This window comes from Mobula birostris, chromosome 13, assembly GCF_030028105.1.
Source record: "Mobula birostris isolate sMobBir1 chromosome 13, sMobBir1.hap1, whole genome shotgun sequence".
NCBI classification, from domain to species: Eukaryota; Metazoa; Chordata; class Chondrichthyes; order Myliobatiformes; family Myliobatidae; genus Mobula; species Mobula birostris.
Window position 1 is genome coordinate 4,402,968 of NC_092382.1, and position 19,425 is coordinate 4,422,392.

The 19,425-nt window shown below is 49.3% G+C and overlaps 1 protein-coding gene, 1 long non-coding RNA gene and 2 other non-coding genes across 7 annotated transcripts in view; 2 read left to right on the plus strand and 2 right to left on the minus strand.

The window, feature by feature from the left end:
- LOC140208265 (uncharacterized) overlaps nucleotides 1-19,425 on the minus strand; it is a 515,327-nt gene that overhangs the window by 423,167 nt on the left and 72,735 nt on the right. Inside the window, exon 5 of the mRNA XM_072276835.1 lies at nucleotides 753-1,130. Coding sequence (XP_072132936.1) covers nucleotides 753-1,130 — 378 coding nt within the window. The remainder of the gene's footprint in view (nucleotides 1-752; nucleotides 1,131-19,425) is intronic.
- LOC140208314 (uncharacterized) overlaps nucleotides 8,723-19,425 on the plus strand; it is a 32,496-nt gene continuing 21,793 nt past the window's right edge. The window contains exons 1-2 of one of the 4 annotated variants that reach the window (XR_011888720.1): nucleotides 8,723-8,748; nucleotides 12,876-12,978. This is a non-coding gene — a long non-coding RNA (uncharacterized lncRNA). Of the gene's footprint in view, nucleotides 8,749-11,102; nucleotides 11,174-11,238; nucleotides 11,277-11,451; nucleotides 11,606-12,875; nucleotides 12,979-19,425 lie in introns of those variants that run through there. The other 3 variants (XR_011888723.1, XR_011888721.1, XR_011888722.1) reach the window with 3 other exon arrangements.
- On the minus strand, nucleotides 10,598-10,788 carry LOC140208720 (U2 spliceosomal RNA). Its single transcript, XR_011888887.1, has one exon. It is a non-coding gene; the product is annotated as a U2 spliceosomal RNA (small nuclear RNA).
- Nucleotides 17,445-17,627, plus strand: LOC140208776 (U2 spliceosomal RNA). The gene has a single exon (XR_011888931.1). It is a non-coding gene; the product is annotated as a U2 spliceosomal RNA (small nuclear RNA).

Genomic DNA, 19,425 nt, shown 5'->3' on the forward strand with positions numbered 1-19,425 from the left:
ACCCCGCCTCTCTCTCACCATGGCAACCAAGCAACTGTGAACATCGAACTGTCCATCACATAACCCCGCCTCTATAACCTCGCCTCTCTCTCACCATGGCAACCAAGAAGCAACTGTGAACATCGAACTGTCCATCACATAACTCCGCCTCTCTCTCACCATGGCAACCAAGAAGCAACTGTGAACATCGAAATGTCCATCACATAACTCCGCCTCTCTCTCACCATGGCAACCAAGAAGCAACTGTGAACATCGAACTGTCCATCACATAACACCGCCTCTCTCTCACCATGGCAACCAAGAAGCAACTGTGAACATCGAACTGTCCATCACATAACTCCGCCTCTCTCTCACCATGGCAACCAGGAAGCAGGCAGCAGTACTGTAGACAGTTTCTGTCTCTCTCTCATTTAAAGGCACAGTCCATGTTCACCACAAATACTTCACCACATTCACAGTAGGTGAACGGCCTCTCCCCGGTGTGAACTCAGTGATGCACAATTGGTTGATTTGGCTGAGAGAATTTCTTCCCACAGTCTGAGCAGGTGACCGGCCCCTTCCCAGTGTGGACTCGCTGATGTTCCTTCAGTTGAGATGACATAATGAATCCCTTCCCACAGACAGAGCAGGTGAACGGCCATTTCCCTGTGTGTCAGTAGGTGAAATGACCAATTGAATCCCTTCCCACAGACTGAGCAAGTGAATGGTCACTCCCTGTTGTGAACTGACTGGTGTCTCAGTAGATGAGGTGAGCAAGTGAAGCCCTTCCCACAGTCTGAGCAGGTGAACGGTCTCTCCCTGGTGTGAACTCGCTGATGTGCCTTCAGATGAGATGACTGAATGAATCCCTTCCCACAGTCTGAACAGGTGAACGGCCTCTCCCCAGTGTGAACTCGCTGATGTATCTTCAGTTGAGATGACTTTGTGAAACCCTCCCCACAGACTGAGCAGGTGAACGGCCTCACCCCAGTGTGAACTCGCTGATGTACCTTCAGATTAAATGAGCAAGTGAATCCCTTCCCACAGTCTGAGCAGGTGAACGGCCTCTCCCCCGTGTGAACTGACTGGTGTGTCAGTAGTTGAGATGCCTGAGTGAATCCCTTCCCACAGTCCAAGCAGGTGAACGGCCGCTCCCCGGTGTGAACTCGCTGGTGAGCCATTCGGTCAGATAACTGAGTGAATCCTTCTCCACAAATTCAGCAGATGACCAGCCTCTGTTCGAAGTGAACTGACTGGTGTGTCCACAGGTGGGAAGACCGACTGAATCCCTTCTCACACACAGAACAGGTGAATGACCTTGTCCCAGTGTGAACTTGCTGATGTACCTTCAGTTGAGATGACCGACTGAATCCATTCCCACTGTCTGAGCAGATGAATAGGTTTCCCCCTTTGTTGACGTACAGCTGGGATTTTCTTTTATCTACTGTCAATTTAAAGTGCCACAGTTTTAAAGCCACGAGAACATTTTCTGCCCAGATGAATGGTTGGTCCGCACAGCTGTTAAAATGAATTAGATGAATATTAGTATTATTTCATGTTCTTGTCACAGAGTCATAGAAAAGTACAACACAGAAACAGGCCCTTTGGCCCATCTAGTTTGTGTTGAACTATGTAAACTGTCTACCCCTGTACCCCTACCATCCAGGTACCCATACAAACCACTTACATGTTGAAATTGAGCTCGCACGCACCAGTTGGGCTGTCTGCTCATTCCACACCTGGATGACCGTCTGTGTGAAAAAGATTCCCCTCATGTTCCCCTTCATGTTTCACCTTTCACCCTTAACCCATGGCCTCTGGTTGTAGTCCCACCCCATCTCAGTGGAAAAAGCCAGCTTGCATTTACCCCATCTATAACCCTCATAATTTTGGCACACCTCCATCAAATCTCCCCTCGATCTTCTACGTTCCAAGGAATAAAGCCCTGACCTGTTCAATCTTTCCCTATAACCCAAGTCCTCCAGACCTGGCAACATCCTTGTGAATTTTCTCTGAACTCATTCAACCTCTTTTACATCTTTCCTGTAGGTAGGTGATAAAACTGCACACAACACTCCAAATTAGGCCTCACCAATGTCTTGTAAAAAGTCAACAAAGTCATCTCCTGTACTCAGTACTTTGGTTCATGAAGGCCAATGTGCCAAATCTTTCTTTCCGTCCCTATTTAACTGTGACACCACTTTCAGTGAATTATGGACATGTATTCCCAGATCCCTTTCTTCTGCAGCACTCCTCAGTGCCCGACCATTCACTGTGTAAGACCTTGGTCCCACCAAAATGCAACACCTCGCACTTGTCTCCATTAAATTCCATTTTGCATTTCTCCAGCTGGTCCAGATCAGACTGCAAGCCATTATACCCTTCCTCACTGTCCACTACACCCCCAATCTTAGTGTCATCCAGAAATCTGCTGATCCAGTTAACCACACTATCATCCAGATTACTGATCTAGATGACAAACAACAACAGATCCAGCACCGATCCCTGTGGCACACCACTAGTCACAGGCCTCCAGTCAGAGAGGCAACCATCGGCTTCTCCCAAAACCAGTGTCTCATGCAATTTACTATCTTATCTTGAATGCTAAGTGACTGAACCTTCTTGACCCACTTCCCATATGAGACTTTGTCAAGTGCCTTGCTAAAGTCCACGTAGACAACATTCACTGCCTTGCCTTCGTCCACTTTCCTGATAACTTCCTCGAGAGACTCTATTAGATTGGTTAGACATGACCTAGCATGCACGAAGCCATGCTGTCTATCCTTAATCAGTCCACATCTATCCAAATACTTACATATCTGGTTCCTGCACATTCGTTCCAATGACTTTCCCACTACTGATGTCAACCTCACTGACGTATAATTTCCTACTTTATTTTTAGAGCCTTTCTTGAACAGCGGAACAACATTGGCTGTCCTCCAATCCTCCAGTACCTCACCAGTCACTAAGCATTATTTAAATATCTGTGCTTGGGTCCTGACAATTTCTGCACTTGTTTTCCGCAGAGTCCCATGGAACAACTTGTCAGGCCCTGGGGATTTATCCACGCTAATTTGCCTTAAGACAGCAAGCACCTCCACCTCTGTAATCTGTACAGGGTCCATGAAGTTGATGCCATTTTGCCTCACTTCTATAGACTCTGTGTCCATCTCCTAAGTAAATGTGGATGCAAAAAATAATATTTAAAATCTCCCCCATATATTTTGTCTCCTCATACAGATTACCATTCTGATCGTCCAGAGTGGGCATGTTTCTGTACTGAACTGGCCAAACTTGATTGGGAGGGGAAACTAGTAGGAATGATGATGGAGCAGCAATGGCTGGCGTTTCTGGGAGCAATTCGGGAGCTGAGTGATCGATACATCCCAAAGAAGTGGAAGCATTAGAAAGGCAGGGGGACACAACCGTGGATGAAATGAGAAGCCAAAGCCAACATAAAAAGCAAAGAGAGGGCAAACAAAAGAGCAAAATCTATTGGGAAGCTTTTAGAAAACTACAGAAGATGACTAAAAAAGATGTCAGATGAGTTCAGGGTGTGGAATTATGATATTGTAGTCACTAATGAGTCTTTGTAGCACCCAACAGTCTGAGGCATTTGAAGGAACAAAATATCCAGGGCCTCAATATCTCTTGAAAACCAAGGTTCCCTGCACCAGTTACCTTTCAACTTTTATTTTGACAGGCACATACAAACTCTACACCCTCAAAACTTCACTTCTGAAGAATTCCCACTTACCAAGTACTCCTTTGCCAGAGAACAGCCTGTCCACACTTGTCAGATCCATTCTGATACCATCAGAATTGACCTTTCTCCAATTTAGAATCTCGACCCATGGTTCAGTCCTTTCTTTTTCCATGTTAACTTGGAATCTCATGGCAATATGATCACTAGATGCAAAGTGTTCCCATACACTAATATTCTGTCACTAGCCCTGGATTATTTTCTAATAGCTTATTGCACATTTCTATGCTGGGAATTCTATGTGCTGATTAATGGCACATCTGACAAACTCTACCCCATCTAGTCCTTTTACATCTGGGAGTCACGTCAATCTATGGAAATTTAAAATCATTTAGTATATCAAGCATTGGCATAGTCTGCGATCTCTCTTGCTAATTTGTTCCTCCAAATTCCTCAGATTGTTGGGTGCAAACAAGTCCCAGTCATGTCAACAAGATCACAATTCCATGCCCTGAGGTCTGAACAGCATTTGCCTGGTGTCAAGAAAACAACCTCTCCCTCACTGCCACAAAAACAAAGGAGCTGATTATGGACTACAGAAGGAATGGAGACAGGCTAACCCCTATTTACACCAATGGATCTGGGGTTGAGAGGGTGAACAGCTTTAAGTTCCTCGGCATACACATCACCGAGGATCTCATGTGGTCTGTACATACCAGCTGTGTGGTGAAAAAGGCACAGCAGTGCCTCCCTCACGTCAGACGGTTGAAGAAGTCTGAAATGGGGCCCCAAATCCTAAGAACTTTCTACAGGGACACACAATTGAGAGCATCCTGACTGGCTGCATCACTGCCTGGTCTGGGAACTGTACTTCCCTTAATCACAGACTTTGCAGAGAGTGGTGTGGACAGCCTAGCGCATCTGTAGTTGTGAACTGCCCATGATTCAGGACATTTACAGGGACAGGTGTGTAAAAGGGGCCCAGAGGACCACTGGGGACCCTACTCAACCGAACCACAGACTGTTCCAAGCTGCTACCATCCGGGAAACAGTACTGCAGCATAAAAGCCAGAACCAACAGGATTCTTCTATCAGGTCATCACACTGCTTAATTCACGCTGATACAACTGTATTTCTATGTTATATTGACTGTCCTGTTCTATTATAAATTACTATAAATTGCACATTGCACATTTAGATGGAGATGCAACACAGATTTTTACTCCTCATGCATGTGAAGGATGTAAGTAAGAAAGTCAATTCAATTCACCCTCTCTATTACCTGGCATTCTGGCTCCCATCCCCTCTACAACTTTGGTTTAACACCCCCCCCCCCCACCCACCACACTAGCACAAGCAAGCCTTAACACTAGGATATCAGTCCCCTTCTAGTTCTGTTGCCGTAACTAGCAAATCCCCTATCACCTCTTTGACTTTCCTCTGCCACGTAATCTCCTCCCCCCAACAGTTTCTAAAGTGGTAGAATACATAGAACATAAAAAAAACATAGAAAACCTACAGCACAAAACAGGCTCTTCAGCCCACAAAGCTGTGCCAAACATGTCCCTACCTTAGAGCTACCGAGGCTTACCCAGAGCCCTTTACTTTTCTAAGCTCCATGTACCCATCCAGGAGTCTCTGAAAATACGTTATTGTTTCCACCTCCTCCACTGCCGCCGGCCGCCTATTCCACACACTCACCACTCTCTGCATGAATAACTTATCCCCGACATCTCCTCTGTATTTACTTCCAAGCACCTTAAACCTATGCCCTCTCGTGCTAGCCATTTCAGCCCTGGGAAAAAGCCTCAGACTATCCACATGATCAATGCCTCTCATTATCTCATACACCTCTATCAGGTCACCTCTCATCCTCCGTCACTACAAGGAAAAATGGCCAAGTTCACTCAACATATTCTCATAAGGCATGCTCGCCTGTCGAGGCAAAGTCCTTATAAATCTCCTCTGCACCCTCTCTATGGCCTACCTGTTGCTGTGTGGGATGGCCACAAGAGTACTCTGCGATGGCTATTTAACCTCATTCCCCTTCCTGACTCTCACCCAGTTTCCTGTGTCCTGCACCTTGGGTGTAACTCACCTCTCTTTATCCCACCCCTTCCGACTCCCGGATGATACGGAATTCATCCATTTCCAGCCCCAACTCCTTAAAGTGGAGACACAACATGTGCACACTGAATTTTATATATAGAGGTACTCATTTTAACAGCTAGCAAATCACTGTCAGTAATAATTTTGATCTGCAATCTCACACAACATATGTAACAGGTCTGTAGCAGGTAATGAAGGATTTTCTCACTGGAGCAATTGCACACTGTCCATATCTGATTTGCTTGCTAAATAATGCTATAAAAAGTCAGATTTTCAAATATCACTCCACTTCTTCCCACTTGCAAATTCTCCAGCAACTTTTGCATCACCACAATACACACAGGTAACACCAGTTTCTGTATTGCACACAAATATTTCCCCTGAACCCTCCCCCAGGTGACTGACGGTGGTGAACTCAGTGATGGCAATGCCAATGAATATGGAGGGAAGGGCAGTAGTCTGTCTCATTGGAGTCTGGCACATTTGTGATGTGAAAGCTACTTGTTGCCCAGGACAAAGGTGTTTGATATCATTATGTACCCAGAGAGAGTGGGACAAAACATGTTCTCACGGGTAGAAAAGTCCAGAACAGGAGGAGGTAGAACCAGCAACAGACACAAAATGCTGGGGGAACTCAGCAGGCCAGGCAGCATCTATGGAAAAGAGTACTAATGCTGAGTTCCTCCAGCAATTTGTGTGTGTTGCTCGGATTTCCAGCATCTGCAGATTTTCTCTGGTTTGTGACTGGAGGCAGAACAAAGGTGATTTTCACAACAGCTGATGTAAAAGATTTTGTTCCCTTTCTCCGAGTTCCCGATCCTTGCATTTAGACAGCTGGAGCTCAGCTCTGTCTGAGAGACCCATCGGTTCCCATTCCCTCATCAGCCGGAAGCTCCCCGGGGCCCGTGTACGGATGGTGGGGCTGAGAGAGAGGGAAGAGAGCAGGACTGTCCCGGGATTGCGGGTCACGGAGTCCGGAGTCACAGCAACTACCCGAAGTCGGTGTTGAAAACGCCGCCCGGTGAGACCCCCAACCCGGAGATCCCTTCTCACCTCAACCGATCATCCGGGGCCTTTTGTGCCCCGCGCGCTGGTGAGCTCGAGCTTGGTCGGTTTAACGGCTGGGCTACTGATCACGTGACCAGCCCCTCCCCCACCGCTGTCAACAGGAGTCACGCGCTGCGCTATTCCCATTGGTACGAAGCGATGTCAATCACTGCTTCCAACCAATAGCGGAGGTGGACCAACCGAGAGGGCGTTACCCCCGCTGACACCGTCTCCCGAACTTTCCGTCACGGCGGGACAACCGTCAAAGTAAATGTCCGCTTTCTGATTTATTTCCATTTCCCTCCGAGGGAAGTTGGGGCGTTTGTGAAGCGTCTCCTGCGGCCGGAGTCTGATGTGTCGCTGAGAGGTAGGAGGAGACCGCTCGGCCCGTCGGTTTGATGCCGGTTCCCCGGGGAGGGAGAGGATGAAGACGGGGAGAGAGGGGGCGGACAGGATGTTTGTCCCGGTGGGGACAAGGAGGGGCTCATCTGTGGAAATGTCTGAGCCCACGGTGGTGGCGATTCACCACATTGGGGGGCAAACACCGGCAGACTGTTGCCCTGCAAGCGGGGCCAATGGTCCGGGCAAAGTGACAATTATTTGTGTTTTGTTGAGACTGTACCGGGAATATGGTGTAAAATCCCGCTCCCCACACTAACACGGGTCACACAGACCAAAGAACAAACTGCCGGAGGAACTCAGTGGGTCGGGCAGCATCTGTGGAGGGAAATGGACCGTCAACATTTCGGGCCGAGACCCTCCCTCTGGACTGAGAGTGGACGGGAAATAGTCCGAGAAAAGAGGTGAGGGGTGGGGATGGGGCAAGAGCTGGGGAGTGAGAGGTGGATCCAGGTGAGGGGGAGGTGGGAAGGTGGAAATAGTGACGGGGGTGGGAGGTGAGTGGTTGGGGCAACACGGGGCTGCAGAAGATGGAAATTAATTCCATAGAGGATTAACAAAGAGGTTAGAGAGTATTTGTTATGGAGAGTGCAATGAAGATTCACCAGACTGATCCCTGGAGTGGTGGGGTCATCATATGAAGAAAGATCAAATGTGATAACCCTTTCATTTAGAGAATCGAGGACTGAGAGGTGAACACATTGAAATGCACAACATCATTACTGGCTGAACCAGGGATCCCAGTCTCTGAAAAAAGGGGTGGACTGTCCGGGACTGAGATGAGGGGAAATGTCTCCACTCCGAGGGTGGTGAATGTCTGTAAATCCCCACCACAGAGGGTGGTGAAGACTCAGTGATCGTCTTCACATAAAACAGAGGCCGGCAGATGTGTGGAGACCGAAGGGATCGAGGAAATGAGGATCGGGCAGAGACATGTGGCTGAGATGGGAGAGCAGCCGTCATCTTGTTGATGGTTAGAGGGGCTGAATGGCCACTTCCTGCTGTGTCTCACTTGATGTTTCCTGTCCAGTGAGGCTGGAGGAATGTGAATAGTAATTAGTGTTTATACACATGGAGAGATTTAAATGAAACCTGCACATTTCCTGTTTGGGTCTGAATTGAGTGATTAGATCAGACCGGACGCAGCTTTGTCATTGTGCCGACTCCAGATACAAAGCCAATGAAACGCAGTTGGCATCTGGACGGGGGGGGGTGGGGTCGGGACCGTCACCTGACGGCTCTGCCCATTTACCTGGCCGGAAACACGTCACCTGCCAATCAAGGTTTGACCCCGCCTGGCCCATCAATGCACACCTCACCATTGGCCTCGTTAATTAGCCTTGTACTTGGCCTCGGGTAATTGGCCTTTGTAATCAGTTTAACGCTGCTGGCACCGAGCCATTGGCTTCCCTGTGAATCACCTGGGCTGGACCTTCCAGACCTATAAAGCAGCCCACGTGTGCGTGACCCTCTCTCTTTTGTGCTGCCTCCGAGGGATCACCCTGCTGTCCGTGAGTTGTGCTTTGAATAGGGTTGGGTGTGTGGATATTGTCCCTAAGCAGAAGAGCCGCGCCTGCACAAAGTCAAGGGTGGTTGTATACTTTGTCCCCACGCGATTTAATGTGATTTATTGCTGATCCGACTACTGTAAATTGTGCGCGTGTTGCTTCCGTTGCCATTTTCCCCCGTTTGCCTTCTGTAAATAAAATCCTTCACTACCCAGACTGTGAGCCCAGAGCCCTTGACTTTGAGACCTGCAGAATCTGTTTCCTCACTGGCGCTGCGTGGGGAAAGTGTTCTGGAACAGGGGCAAAATGGCCAGTACAGGCACCGAGCGTAGGATTCCCGGCTGGACCGACGAGAGAGGGATTTGAGGCCTGGCGGACCACGGTAAACCGGTGGACTGGCCCGAGCAGTTGGACCCACGTTGCGAGCACCTGGCCGCGGGGCTGCTCCGGCTGTGGGATGAGGGGGGCCCCAACATGAGCCTCTCTGATCAAGAGGCGAGCGCCCCGGGGAGTCTGTCTGATCAACTACGCCCCACGGGCGCCGCAGCCGAAGATCCGGGTAGGTTCTACCCTGTGGGATCGGGTGGTGACCGCTGTGAGGGTCCGATACCCCACCCTCCTGGAGTGGGATCTACACCGGCGCCCGCAATCGGGTACGGTCAGTCAGGGCACCCGGGTTGTTAGAGAGTGGGCGCTGGTCAACGGCATCTACCAGGGAGCCTGCGACCGTAATTTTTTATAAAACACCCGGGTGACCGGTACCCTCACAGGATACCTGGTCAGCACCGCGCACCCCGATATAGTCAGTGATCCTGCCCCTCATGACACCAGCTAACGGGAGGACCGTGCGGGATGGTATCACCCTCCTTGAATAGATGCAGTGGGGGCAGAGGCAAGGGCTGGAGACAAGCCCTCCCCGTTTTACGCGCAGGCAGCTGTACATGGACATGGATCCCCAACCCTGACCTCTGCACCCTGTGGAAGGAGCTTTGTGGCGGTGGGGTGGTGGGCAACTGGGCGATTGCACTCATTCTCGTTATTTATCATCGCTGTGTGTATATTATGTTGTCTGCCAAATTTTTATGAGCACGTCTGTCTTTCTTCAGTTCTGTATAGTCAGATATAGCGTTCACCTTATAAATAGAGTAAGATGTATTCCTTTCCTTTTCACTGCGGTAACGCCTGGCGAGTGGCGAGGCTGCCGAGGGGTGGACTGTGCTGACTGTCACGTGACAGCACTGCCCACGCCTGGTCAGAAGACACGCCCCCTGCCAATCAAGGATTGACCCCTCCTCGCCCATCACTGCACACCTAACCACCGGCCTTGTAATCAGCTTAACCCTGCCGGCACCGAGCCGTTAGCGTTCCTGTGCATTACCTGGGCCGGGCACTTCAGCCTTCCTGCATGAAAAGGGCTGGACGCTCTCTTTGCCTTTTCCGAGGGACCACTCTGCTTCATTCCAGGCTGAGAACCGTGGAACAGCGCTGGAGGAAATTGTTGGTAAGCTGTGCATTGAATAGGGTTGGTGATTGTCCCTGATAGCATTGAGCCGTGCCTGTACAGTGAAGGGGCTCGGGCATCGTATTGACTTTTCCCTTGGATGTGTGTGTGTGTACTTTATTCCCACGTTCGTTATTAATCGTCTGCGTGTGTTTTACTGCCGACCTGACTTTATCCACGACTGCTGTAAATTGTGTGCGTGCTGTTTCTGTTGCCATTTTCCCATGGTTGCCTTTGAGCTGCTGTGTCCCCTCATTAAAAACAAATGTAGCCTGCGAAAAGTACGGGGCAGAAACAGGAAGCATGGAGACAACCGGATTCTATTTTTCATTTGTTGTTAGTTTCCCCGAGGGGAGGTGCACCGTTCCCGGAGGCACTGCAATACCGGGTCGATGCGCGGAGTGGACGGAGCAAGCCCCTATTTCATCTCCCTGTTCCAAAAATCAATTTAATATATGGTCCCCAGATAAGGGACGTATCAGATATTAAACTGATAAGAACAGATACTACACTTGATCTTAGCCAAAAGGCCGAGAAGCGATACCACAAATGTCCGGACCCTTTCGGATCTTGCTAGTCTTCCCTCTATTAAGTTGGACCGACTGTCTACAGGACACCGATTTATCCTACCTCTCTTCAACTTTTGAAGTAGGTTTGGTGTAACTTCGCTCAGTCTTTGACATAAGTTGTATTTTTCTCCCTTGTCGCGAAATCTCTTTCGGAATACAGCTGATTATGTAAAATAGCGGATATTCCGCCAACCAAATGAGAGAGGCGGCCCTGGTTTGTATGCAACTCCTCCTCCTCAGCTGTTCTGCCCGCCCTCTAGCGTCTGATGTCATTGCAAGCGTGATGACGTTTACGGAAGGCGTTGCAGCGAGAGAAGCGAAGTTGCGGCCGGGTCGTTTGGCGAGCCTGGCGGGGCAGGTGATTGGGGAGGGGGTCCTCCGGAAACGGGAGGAGGGTGGCTAGGAACATCGGGTGGAAGCGATGGCTGGGGATTGCGAAGAAGGAGTGGGTTGTAAATGGGGTAAGTGAGGTCGTTTGATGGGGGACGATGGGTAGTTGAGTTGGTCGGGGAGAGGGACGGGATAGAGTCGGATGAAAGGGAGGGGGTAGGGTTGCAACTCGGACAATATTTAAGTGTGAGCTGGCATGTGGCAAATAACGGCATTGCAGTCAATGGATTATTTCCACAGAAAATAATCTAACCGTCCGGCTGGACTTCATTGGTAAAGAAAGCTTGTTGACCAGAACTGGTTCCATTAACAAATCGGCGATAATCGGGAGAATGTGGGTATACTACTTTCCTGACATCCGAAGGCCTTTCTGCCGTATCCCACCAGCCAAATACCGGAAGTAATTATGAACATTCCGTATTTGCCTAAGTTTGTCCAGCTCCATCCAGCATTTAACAACATTCTCCAACCTATGGCTTGTATCACTTACTACGTCTCCAAGGAGGAAAAAAAAAGGTGGAAATCTGGGGAAAAGAGGCATAAAATGCTGAAAAGGATTTGGTGGTAATGCAGCATTCTGTAGAGAAAGAAGCAGTTAATGATTCAGATGTGATTCTTAATCATGGCAGTGATCTTTCATCAGTTCTAAGAGCCATTAACCTGACACATTTGCTCTATTTCTCTGCAAAATGCTGACTGAAGTGGCAAGTATTCCCAGCACTTATTTTATTTCAAAAGATTGCCATTCCGTCGTTATATTATTCTCCCAGTTCCTTTCGTCCATCCCTGGGGAGCAATTTTTTTTTTGCAGGACCAGCCACAGATTAGCGTTTCAATAACCCTATGCAGTGAACTCTATTCGTTCAACACTATTGGTGTGATAGAAGAATACTAAGTTGTAGATTACAGAATGTTAAATAACCAGCATTGTAACATTCTGACTACTTTGCCTTTCTCCCGCTGTGGTTTGGGAACTTTAAAACTTGGCTGTTTGCAAGGCTGAAGTTTCTCAAATTTATTTTAATCATTTTCTTTTAAATGGTAGTGTAGCTGTGATTGAACAGGGAGATTGCTCTTCAGTGCCAGGGCACATCTCCTGGGCAGAATGTACTAGCCACAGGTCTTTATGATGCATGTTCTACGGGTCTATGGTGGCCAGTGCTATCATGTTTGCTGTTGTGTTCTGAGGCAGCAGGCTGAGGGTAGCAGACACCGACAGAATCAACAACCCCAGCATCTGCAGATTATTTTGTGTGAACAGAATCAACAAACTCATTCGTAAGGCCAGTGATGTTGTGGGGATGGAACTGGACTCTCTGACGGTGGTGTCTGAAGAGAGGATGCTGTCCAAGTTGCATGCTATCTTGGACAATGTCTCCCATCCACTACATGATGTACTGGTTGGGCACAGGAGTACATTCAGCCAGAGACTCATTCCACCGAGATGCAGTACAGAGCGTCATTCCTGCCTGTGGCCATCAAACTTTACAACTCCTCCCCTGGAGGGTCAGACACCCTGAACCAATAGGCTGGTCCTGGACTTATTTCCTTGCATAATTTACATATTACTATTTAACTATTTATGGTTTTATTATCATTTATGGTGCAACTGTAATGAAAACCAATTTCCCCCAGGATCAATAAAGTATGACTATGATTTTGGGTTACAGAGTTACCCTGGGACCAGCCTGCTGTGAGTTGCCAAGAGTACTGCGATTGGGATGCAAAGAAACTACCTGACACCATGGAAGAAGATTGAACCTTTCTCATTGAGTAAGGAAATGATTTGTAATCTGCCCTTTGGCTAGTGCCGCATTGAGTATAGTGAAGTAATTTGGTGTTGTTTTAAAATTTTGGGCTGTTTTTGGAGCGTTCAAAGGTAGACAGGTAAAACTTTCTCCACCACATTGATGACGTCATTGATGCTGTTTCCAGCTCCCGTGTGGAGCTCGTCAGACTTAGTCTGGAGTGAGCCCTGACGAAGAGTCTCGGTCTGAAACGTCGACTGTACCTCTTCCTAGAGATGCTGCCTGGCTTGCTGCGTTCACCAGCAACTTTTATGTGTGTTGCTTAAAATTCCAGCATCTGCAGATTTCCTCATGTTGTCGTCAGATTTGTCAACTTTCCCACCAACATACACCCCCTCTCTCAAATTTGCTTGGTCCATTTTCATGATCTCACTCCCCTTTCCTGATCTGTCTCTCTCTGTCTCCAGAAACGGATTACCTTCTGGCCTCTTTAACAAACCTACTGACTCCCACAGTTACCTTGTCCACAACAGTTACTTTCTGACATTAAATGGACCTATGGAAACTCTGCTCACACTCTCACTTTCAAGGATACTATTCCCTTCTCTCAGTTTCTTTGTCTCTGCTGCATCTGATTTTATGAGGAGGTTTTTCATGCTAGGACATCCAAGAAATCTTTTTTCAATCAATAAAGGGGTTTCCTGCCCACTGCAATCAATACAGAACTCACCCGTAACTCCTCCATTTCCTGCGCGTCTGCCCTCTCCCCATGTCCCCTCCACGACATAATAACGATAGGATTACCTTTTCTGCATCTGCCATTCACTGAAGCTCTGCATTCAACATATTCTCTGCAATTTCCACTATCTCCACCAGGATCTCACCACCAGGCACATCTTCCTCTCCACGTCCGTCTCCATTTATCACAGGGATCACTCTCGCTGTGACTCTCGTCTGCCAAACACCCTGCAACCACAATAAGTGTTACATCTATCCCTACACCTCTTTCATAATCACTCTTCCTCCCAGTGTAGCCTCCTCTACATCAGTGAGACCCAACTCAGTTTGGAGATCACTAACTGATGCACAAACACGAGGAATTCTGCAGATGCTGGAAATTCAAGCAACGCACATCAAAGTTGCTGGTGAACGCAGCAGGCCAGGCAGCATCTCCAGGAAGAGGTACAGTCGACGTTTCAGGCCGAGACCCCTCGTCAGGACTAACTGAAGGAAGGGTCTCGGCCTGAAACGTCGACTGTACCTCTCCCTAGAGATGCTGCCTGGCCGACTAATTGATACATCTTCACTCTTTCTGCTACAAGCAGGACTAGAGGAGGAGTACACAGGTTGGAAAACCTTGAAAACCTTTGATTCCCCAGTTCTCTGGTGGGAAGCCACCAAGGAGAACATCAAGAAGTTCTTCATACGCAAGGGTATCCAGAAAGCAAGCCAGGAGCAGAGGGAACTGGTCGAGGCAGGTTTGAGGTTGTCATTTAAAGTTAAATTGGACAGGAAAGGAATGGAAGGTTATGGGCTGAGTGCAGGTCGGTGGGACTAGGTGAGAGTAAGAGTTCAGCGTGGACTGGAAGGGCCAAGATGGCCTCTTTCCGTGCTGTAATTGTTATATGGTTATATGGAACTGCGTAAACTCCAGACAGAGTTGCAGTAACTCCTCCTTCTGCAGTCGAAGGGGGTGGATGTCGGGGAGGAACTGCGAGAGGTGAAGAGCCGTAAAGCCCAGCACCTTGCCGCCGAATCCTCCAAGATCATCTACCGATCAAGGGTCCAAACCGTGGAGCAGGACGAGACGTGCTCAGGCTTCTTCTTCCAGAAGGTGCACAAGGGGAGCTCTGTGATCCTCAACCTTAAGGAAGAGGACGGCTCAGTCGTGTCCTCGTAGAATGACATACTGAGGATCTGCAGGTCCTTCTATGCCGGTCTGTACGATGAAAAGGCCACAGAATCCACAGCCTCCCGCAACTTCCTGTCATCTATCACGCAGGTCTTAGGCGACGGCAAGCGGGAGAGTCTGGATCAGCCACTGACTCTGGTCGAGTTGACAGGCTCCATCCGTTCCTTTGGGTCGGGTAAGACTCCCGGAGGCGACGGCTTACCGGCTAAGTTGTACTCGGCTCTGTGGAACTCGATGGGCCCAGACCTGCTGGAAGTGTACAACGCTATGCTTCTGGCCGGCAGTATGTCAGAGTCCATGAGGAAGGGCATGATCACCCTCATCTACAAGCAGAAGGGGGAAAGGGAGGACATCAGGAATTGGAGACCCATCTCTCCTGAATGTGGACTACAAGATCCTGTTGAAGGCCATTGCCAACAGGGTCGAGTCTGCTCTGGGACAGGTGATCCACCCGGACCAAACCTGCGCTGTACCGGGCAGGAAGATCTCAGACAGCCTCGCGCTGCTGAGGGACACCATCGCCTACGTGCAGGACGGGGGTGAACGCCTGCCTGGTCAGCTTGGACCAGGAGAAAGTCTTCGACAGGATATTGCACACGTACATGGCGGATGTGCTCTCCAAAATTGGTTTTGGGGAGGGAATCCAGAATCAGATCAGACTGCTCGACACAGACATCTGTAGTGCAGTCCAGGTCAATGGGTGGGAAACCTCTCTCCCCTGTCTTGTTTGCTGCATTGAACCCTTTGCCGAAGCCATCAGGAGGGATGAGGGCATAAGAGGGGTGATGCTGCCAGGCAGTGGAGGGACCCAAGTGAAAACCTCCCTGTACATGGACGACGTCACCCTCTTCTGCTCTGATCCGAGGTCAGTTTGCAGGTTGATTGGCATCTGCGAACAGTTTGAGCTAGTGTCGGAGGCCAGGGTCAACCGCACGAAGAGCGAAGCCATGCTCTTTGGCAACTGGCCGGACCGATCCAACGTCCCCTTCGCCATCAGGTCTGACCACGTGAAGGTGTTGGGGATCTGGTTTGGAGGGGCTGAGGCGTGCAACAAGAACTGGCAGGAGCGGACTGCCAAGGTGAAACAGAAACTGGGACTGTGGGGAGGGCGCTCCCTGTCGATAACGGGCAAGAACCTGGTCATCAGGTGTGAGGTGCTCTCAGGGCTGCTGTACTTGGCGCAGGTCTGGCCCGTCCCCAGCTCCTGCAGCTCGGAAATCACCCGAGCTGTCTTCAGATTCGTCTGGGGATCCAAGATGGAGCGGGTGAGACGGACCGCCATGCACAAGTCCCTGGACAACGGGGGCAAGAACGTCCCCAATGTCGCCCTCACCCTGATGGCCAGCTTCGTATGTGGCTGCATCAGGTTGTGTGTAGAGCCCAGGTATGTGGGCACCAAGTACCACTCTGTGCCCAGGTTCTACCTGTCGCCCTGGCTGCGAAGGATGGGTCTGGCCCCACTCCCGCGCAACGCCCCAGTCAGCTGGTCGTTGCCGGCATACCTATCCCACGTAGCAAAGTTCTTCCAGGAGAACGCCTTTGACCACAGGGTCATCAGGCAGTGGTCGGCACATAATGTCCTGCAGGCACTGCAGGAGAAGGACGAGATGGACACAGTGGGGTGGTTCCTTGAGCAGACCGTCCAGTTCATCTGGCAAAATGCCTCATCGCCAGACCTCACCAACAGTCACCAATACCTCGCCTGGCTGGCGATGAGAGGGGCCTTCCCAGTCAGATCCCTCCTGTACGCCTGGAACATCGTCTCCGCTCCCCACTGCTCACGGGAGGACTGCAGTGAGGAGGAGTCTGTGACCCACCTCTTCGCACACTGTCAGTTCGCAGAGAGGGTGTGGAGGATGACAGAAGGGACGGTGTCACGTTTCAACCCCAGCAGCTGCGTAACCGAGGACTCTCTGATCTACGGGCTGTTCCCGGGGACGCACATGGAGACCAACATCCGGTGCTGCTGTCAGAGCATCAACTCGGTGAAGGACGCTCTTCGGTCGGCCCGAAAATTGATGATTTACCAGCACATGGAGATGTCCGTGGGAGAATGTGCTGCCGACTGGCACATTCTCAGCTGCAGGAGTACTTTATTGTTGCCAAACAATTGATACTAGAGCGTACAATCATCACAGCGATATTTGATTCTGCTCTTCGTGCTCCCTGGAGTACAAATCGATAGTAAATATTAAAAATTTAAATTATAAATCACGTGCTGAGGGATGCACTCAAACTTGGTGCAGCCACCGCAAAAGCCGGCTGGAGAAGGACCACAGTTTTCGGTTTGTCACCCGCGCGCGGGAGTGCGAGGAGTCGGGTGGCGAAGAGTATTCCTCTCCTCAGTGGTGTGGATAGATGAATCAACATCGTGCTACAGGAGTGGCTGGAAATGTGGAAAGGTATAGACTGTAATGGAACATCAGTAAAGGAATGAGAGTCAATGAATGATTTATTGTAAACATCTTTATTTTGAATAAGGACAGAGTAAACACATGATTTATTGTAAATAACTTTATTTATTCTATAAGGACTTAGGGTCAACAAATGTTTTTTTGCAAATAATTTTATTTTGTAATATTTCTGAATAAAGTATATTTTTCAAAAAAATCAGTTCTTATCAGTTTAAAATCTGATGCGTCCCTTATCTGGGACCATATATTACATTGATTTTTGGAACAGGAAGATGGAATAGGGGCTTCCTTCGTCCGCTCCGTGCATCGACCCAGTATTGCAGTGCCCCTCGGAATGCTGCACCTCCCCTCGGGGAGATTAAACAACAAATAAAGAGTAGAATGCAGTTATCCGTACGCATTAACCTTCTTAGGCTTTTTCCCTATTCCTTCGTTGTACTTTTACAGGTAGTGTTAATGGTAAGACTCCTGGCAGTGTGGAGCATCAGAGGGTTCTTGAGGTCCGAGTCCATAGGATGCTCAAAGCAGCTGTGCAGGTTGACTCCGTGGTTAAGAAGGTGTACGGTATATTGGCCTTCAACAATCGTGGCATTGAATTTAGGAGCCGAGAGGTAATGTTGCAGCTATATAGACACTGGTCAGACCCCACTTGGAGTACTGGCTCAGATCTGGTCGCTTCACTACAGGAAGGATATGGAAACCATGGGGAGGGTGCAGAGGAGATTTACAAGGATATTGCCTGGATTGGGGAGCATGCCTTATGAGAATAGGTTGAGTGAACTTGGCCTTTTCTCCTTGGAGCAACAGAGGATGAGAGGTGGCCTGATAGAGGTGTATAAGATTATGAGATGCTTTGATTGTGGGGGTGTGAGCTGGGTCTGTGCGGAGGAAGCTTGACTCTGTCTGGCCCCGGGTTTGTGTGCCAGGTCTGTAAAGAGGGAGCTTCAGCCCGTGTTGATTGCTTCTGTTCCCTTCTGTTTGCGACCTTGGTGGACGTGGGTCCGATATTATACAGTATATGAGCTTCCAATCTCCTTTATTGTTTTTGACTGTGAGAGCAAGAAAGCACGCAGGAAGGTGGGGATCAGGATAGTGCGAGTATCTGGCGTGAGAGGATGCGGTGGTCAGCCGGGATGGGGAGTGAACAGATCCTGGGGACCAGACACTATCAGACTGACATCCCTCAGCCTGGAGCTGAGACGCTGCCGTACCAGTGTGAGGAGCTCACACCATTATTGCAGTTCACCGGGTGCGGTGGGCAGCAGTAACCCCAGGGTACTGTTTCTCCTCTAGTGAGACTCGAGTCCGACACCAAGACAGGAAATTACAGTGGTTTATTGATTTCATCATGACAAATGTAAATTAAACAATGTGTGAGCTGCTCGTGTGCAGGGATAAATAAGCTGCTCCCGACTCACTCAGAATCACACACAATTAACTGACCGGTGACAATGAGTGACAGATTGAATAATCAGTCCCGTTTCTCACCGTCACTCTGCATCGGGGAACCGATGATTATAAAATCACACTTCAGGGCCGTGTCCGATGTCGCTGCAGATCCAGGGTCACTGCCGAGGTATTTGTCAATTTAACATCATTATATCAGCCAGACTGCCGAATGCACCGTCCTCAGCAAAGGGAGCAAAAGGATTCTCTCCCGGGATAATCCCGCCCCGGGACACCAGTGTCCCAGACTGAGCCCCGGCCCCCGGGCTCTTCCTGTCTAATTCCCCGGGGTCTCGTGGGGGAGTCTCAAACCCGCACATCCACTGGAAGCTGTGCCACTGGACAGGAGGCGGAAATACATCACTGTGGGAATGCTCCGAACGACAGACAGCTTCAGGCTGGAGCCAGTTCCGTTAGAACGGTTGGGAATTAAACCTGGCGTGCAGCCATTAAAGGGGAGGGCAGGGAATTGGCCAAAATGTCCCCCATCAAAAAAGGTAGTAGGGATAGTTTGGGTAATTATAGACCAGTGAGCCTTGCGTCTGTGGTGGGAAAGCTGTTGGAAAAGATTCTGAGAGATAGGATCTATAGGCATTTAGAGAATCATGGTCTGATCAGGGACATTCAGCATGGCTTTGTGAAGGGCAGATCGTGTCTAACAAGCCTGATAGTTATTTGAGGAGGTGACCAGGCATATAGA